The sequence below is a fragment of the Carassius carassius genome, chromosome 44, assembly GCF_963082965.1.
Source record: "Carassius carassius chromosome 44, fCarCar2.1, whole genome shotgun sequence".
Taxonomy (NCBI): domain Eukaryota; kingdom Metazoa; phylum Chordata; class Actinopteri; order Cypriniformes; family Cyprinidae; genus Carassius; species Carassius carassius.
Window position 1 is genome coordinate 70001 of NC_081798.1, and position 5000 is coordinate 75000.

The 5000-nt window shown below is 40.3% G+C and overlaps 1 protein-coding gene across 1 annotated transcript in view; it reads right to left on the minus strand.

Annotated features, from left to right (window-relative positions):
• LOC132126284 (heterogeneous nuclear ribonucleoprotein L-like) overlaps positions 1–5000 on the minus strand; it is a 32431-nt gene that overhangs the window by 7343 nt on the left and 20088 nt on the right. Inside the window, exons 7-8 of the mRNA XM_059537454.1 lie at positions 1265–1336; positions 951–1165 (exon numbers count right to left, since the gene is read on the minus strand). Of these exons, the coding sequence (XP_059393437.1) occupies positions 951–1165; positions 1265–1336 (287 nt within the window). The remainder of the gene's footprint in view (positions 1–950; positions 1166–1264; positions 1337–5000) is intronic.

The window sequence follows — 5000 nt, forward strand, 5'->3', positions numbered from 1 at the left end:
AGGTTTGACTGTGTAGTACAAACACAGTTTTCATGGGTAACTAAAATTCAAACCATATTTTTTTATATTAACTGAAAATATAAATATAAAATATTTTTATAAAAACTTGAAATTATTTTATTTCAGCTAGTTGCCAAGGAAACATTTATCATTTTAAATTAGTTTAACATACTAAAATAACTAAACAATGCATACATTACTTGATGTACTAAAATAAGAAAAAATAACATATAAAACAGCTAAAATAAAAGTTAATAAAAAAAGCGGAATATAGACATAAAATGTCTGAAAAAGTTGCTAAAACTAAAAAAAAATAATAATAGAAGTCCAGAGTAAAACCAAATCCAAAACGTTACTGAAATCCAGTGTTGGGAAGGTTCCTTTAGAAATGTAATCTGTTACAGATTACAAGATTACAAAATGTAACAAGTAGTGTAACTATTAAATTACTTTATTCAGAAATCAGACAGGTTTAATATTACAGTATTTAACACTGATTACTGTCACAATCCTTCATCAGATGAATTAAGATTATAATAATTTACTCTTAAAGCACACCACCACAAAATCAGACTTTAGCACCCTTTTTACTTTGAAGTTAAATACAGATTTAAAATAGTTTAAGAGATATAATACTCTTTATGAAATCAAATCTTTGCACAGCTGTCTCAATGTCTTGGAAAATATGTCTTAAAAAATAAAACATTTACATAAACCCAAACAGGAAATTAAACCGTTGTGGAATAAGCATGTGTCTAAACTCCTGAAACATCACGGTCTCATGTTTTAGAGAAGTCGATCAAATCTGTAAATCCCCTTTGTGATCGTTAACATTTCCATAAGTAACTGTAATTTAATTGCACATCTTTCTCAGTAACTGTAACTGATTACAATTACATTTATTCTGTAATTAAATTCTGTAATTCAGTTACATGTAACTAGGGCGTTACCTTCTCGATGTTGCCGTAGAGACAGAAGAGGTTGAAGATGCGAGTGCAGTTCATCTTGGCGGGATGCAGGCCGCTCACCATGGCGACGGAGCTGGAGGCGGGGCTCATGTATGAAGATGTGTGGGGCAGTGGATAGGCCACAATCTCTGTGACATCATGAGAGACGCGCTTGAAGCGGTTATTACTGGGCAGCGGCAGCAGGGGGCAGTGAGCACCTGCACACACACACACACACACACTTCAGAAATGAACAAACATCTATTAGAACACACTGTTCTGATTGGCTCGTGTCTGGTGCCTGATGAGTGACTGACCGTATCCGTTATCACTGTATGAGGATGGATGTTCTCCCAGGATGGCCTGCCTCTGTCGGCCTTTACCACGCTCTACAGGAAACACAAAAACAACACATACACCCACATTTACACCGGTAAAACATTCACTGAGAGAATATCAGACACACATGATCCCGAAGATCTGTTTAATATCATGAACATCCCTCACTCTACACAAAGTCAAAGCACTGTGATCACAACACTAATGGGTTCAATTCACGGAAAATGCATGAAATTATTCAATGCAATGCAAATCAGTTTGGATAAAAGCATCTGCCAATTGCATAAAAATAAAAGCAATTTTTTTTCGACTAGAAACCATTTGCAATATTAGATTCACTTTCCCATGTCACTGAACCGAACGAAACACAGACACAATGTCTCTCATTCAGCCACACAGATGGAGATCAGACTCTTGAAGCACTCACTCAGTTTTTATATGGTTTGCAATTTTTGTAAATAAAAATATGGGACATTTTAGCAAAAAAGATGAATAGAAAAATGTAAATTTCATTCAATCCTATATTAGGTCAACACTGACACTGCTGTATAATTTAAGCAGTTCAAAATGAGTTTGATGTCAGACAGTAAAATGTGAAACATATCTGTGGTTTCTTGCAACAAAAACCAAAGTGTCTTTACTTCTTTAAGGCACTACACTACGAGTGAATATGGTTCAGATAAAAGGAACAGATATCACCATCCTTCAGTTGATTAATCACAGTACATCGAGACAACTGACTAGCTTCCTAAAATGTTATGTTTGAATATGCATACTATTAGTTCATTACATCTTACATGCTAAATTGCAAAGATTTTCATAAATCTGAACAATAGTACAACAATAAACACCTGAGTGTGTGTTTTGGGTGTTTTCTTTCTACTAGTCTAAAATGTACAAAATTTGATCAATGCATGCAAAAACAATGTCCTATAGTGTCCAACCTTAAAAAAGTATTGTTAATATTCATAATGTAGTCTAAACCTACAGCCGAGATCAATCCTGGCTCCACGTGTCTGAAGGACATCTGAGCATCTTCAACACATTTATAATTCTACAAAGAGCTGACGGAAAGAACAGAACGCTGAGAGCGCGGGAATCAAAGAGAGGAAGAGACGTTTAACACAGAGGCACTGCTAACACACACACACACACACACGAGGGACTGAAGCCACATAATGCACCACACAGGCCGTCTGCTCCTGAAAGACCTCACACAACACCCTAGCAAACATCCATTCCTTAGCATCAAACAGACATCAGAGGTCACCGCTAAAAACCTGCAGTCAGAATCACAGCTAACCAGAAGAACAGGAGACACATCAAATCTTTCTCACAGACAGCAATAAGCAGGACGTGTCTCTAATAAAGGACCACAGTAATCTCACACACGTCTCAAACCATGGCATAGACTTCAATATGAAGTCCAACGTTTCTCCTCAAATGATCTGTGTTGCTGTCCACAGTAATCAGAATCAGAATCAGAAAGAGCTTTATTGCCAAGTGTGCTTGCGCATACAAGGAATTTGTTTTAGTGACATAAGCTTCCAGTAAACAGAGACAACAACACACAGACCAAAAAAAAATAAATAAATAAATAAAAAATAAACAATTACAAAAAAGGAGAATTACAAATTGGCAAATGAATAAGTGTATAAACAATTGTGCTATAAATGATAATGGAATAGGATTGAGTGAGATGCAGGAATGTTCTAGGTTGGAGGGGTAACAAATAAATATAAGGATATTGCACATTTTTGCATAAGCATAAGTTTAAGTGGGAAACATTTAACTGTTCATGAGGTAGATTGCCTGGGGGAAGAAACTATTCTTGTGCCTTGCTGTTCTTGTATTTGCGGCTCTGAGGTGCCGGCCAGATGGCAGAAGTTCAAAGATGGGGTGACTTGGATGTGAGGGATCCAGAGTGATTTTCTGAGTCCTTTTCCTCATTTTGGATGTGTACAGTTCTTGGAGGGTGGGCAGGGGAGCACCAATAATCCTTTCAGCAGTCCGAACAGTTCTCTGTAGTCTTCTGATATCTGATTTTGTAGCTGAACCAAACCAGACAGTAATTGAAGTACACAGGACTGACTCAATGACGGCTGAGTAGAACTGTTTCAGCAGCTCCTGTGGCAGGTTAAACTTCCTCAGCTGGCGAAGGAAGTACAACCTTTGTTGGGCCTTTTCCACAATGGAGTCAATGTGATTGTCCCACTTCAGGTCCTGAGATATAGTGGTTCCCAGGAATCTGAATGACTCCACTGCAGTCACAGTGCTGTTCATGATGGTGAGTGGGGGGAGTGCAGGGGGGTTTCTCCTGAAGTCCACGATCATCTCCACTGTTTTGAGCGTGTTCAGCTCCAGGTTGTTAAGACTGCACCAGACAGCCAGCTGCTCAACCTCCTGTCTGTAAGCAGACTCGTCACCGTCCTGGATGAGGCCGATGACTGTAGTGTCGTCTGCAAACTTCAGGAGCTTGACAGAGGGGTCTTTAGAGGTGCAGTCGTTGGTGTACAGGGAGAAGAGCAGAGGGGAGAGAACACATCCCTGAGGGGCACCAGTGTTGGTGGAGCAGCTGTTTGACATGAATTTCCCCAGTCTCACTAACTGTTGCCTATCTGTCAGAAAGCTGGTGATCCACTGACAGATAGAGCTAGGAACAGAGAGCTGGGTCAGTTTGGTCTGGAGGGTTGTTGGGATGATGGTGTTGAAAGCCGAACTAAAGTCCACAAACAGGATCCTCACATAAGTCCCTGTTTTGTCCAGATGTTGCAGGATGAAGTGCAATGCCATGTTGATTGCATCATCCATGGACCTGTTTGCTCGGTACGCAAACTGCAGGGGGTCCAGTAAGGGTCCAGTGATGTCCTTCAGATGAGCCAGAACCAGTTTTTTAAACGACTTCATGACGACAGACGTTAGAGCCACAGGTCTGTAGTCGTTAAGTCCTGTTATCTTGGGTTTCTTTGGAATGGGGATTATGGTGGAGCGTTTGAAGCAGGAAGGCACTTCACACAACTCCAGAGATCTGTTGAAGATCTGTGAAAAGATGGGGGCCAGCTGGTCAGCACAGATTTTCAGACAGGCTGGTGTAACGCCATCTGGGCCTGGTGCTTTTCTTCTTTTGTTTTTCTTGAAGACCTGGCGCACATCATCTTCACAGATTTGAAGAGCAGGAGGTGTGGAGAGGGGGATTGCAGGAGGTGTTAATGGTTGTGTAGGGAGATGGTCAGAGTGGGTGTTGGGGGTTTCAAATCTACAATAAAACTCATTCAGGTCGTTAGCAAGTCGTTAATTAGCCTCAGTGCAAGGGGATGGTGTCTTGTAGTTTGTGATGGCTCTCAGTCCTCTCCAAACTGAAGTAGAGTCGTTGGAAGTAAACTGGTCTTCCAACTTTTTAGCATAGGTCTTTTTAGCCGCTCTAATCTCTTTGTTCAGTGTGTTCCTGGCCTGATTGTACAAGACCCTGTCCCCATTTCTGTAGGCATCCTCTTTGGCCTGACGAAGGTGTCTGAGTTTTACTGTAAACCATGGCTTATCATTGTTGAATGTTAAATAAGTCCTGGTAGGAATGCATATATCCTCACAGAAACTAATATAGGATGTTACAGTCTCCGTGAGTTCGTCCAGATCGGTGGTAGCAGCTTCAAAAACGCTCCAGTCTGTGATGTCAAAACAAGATTGTAAATCCTGCTCTGTTTCGCTGGTCCATCT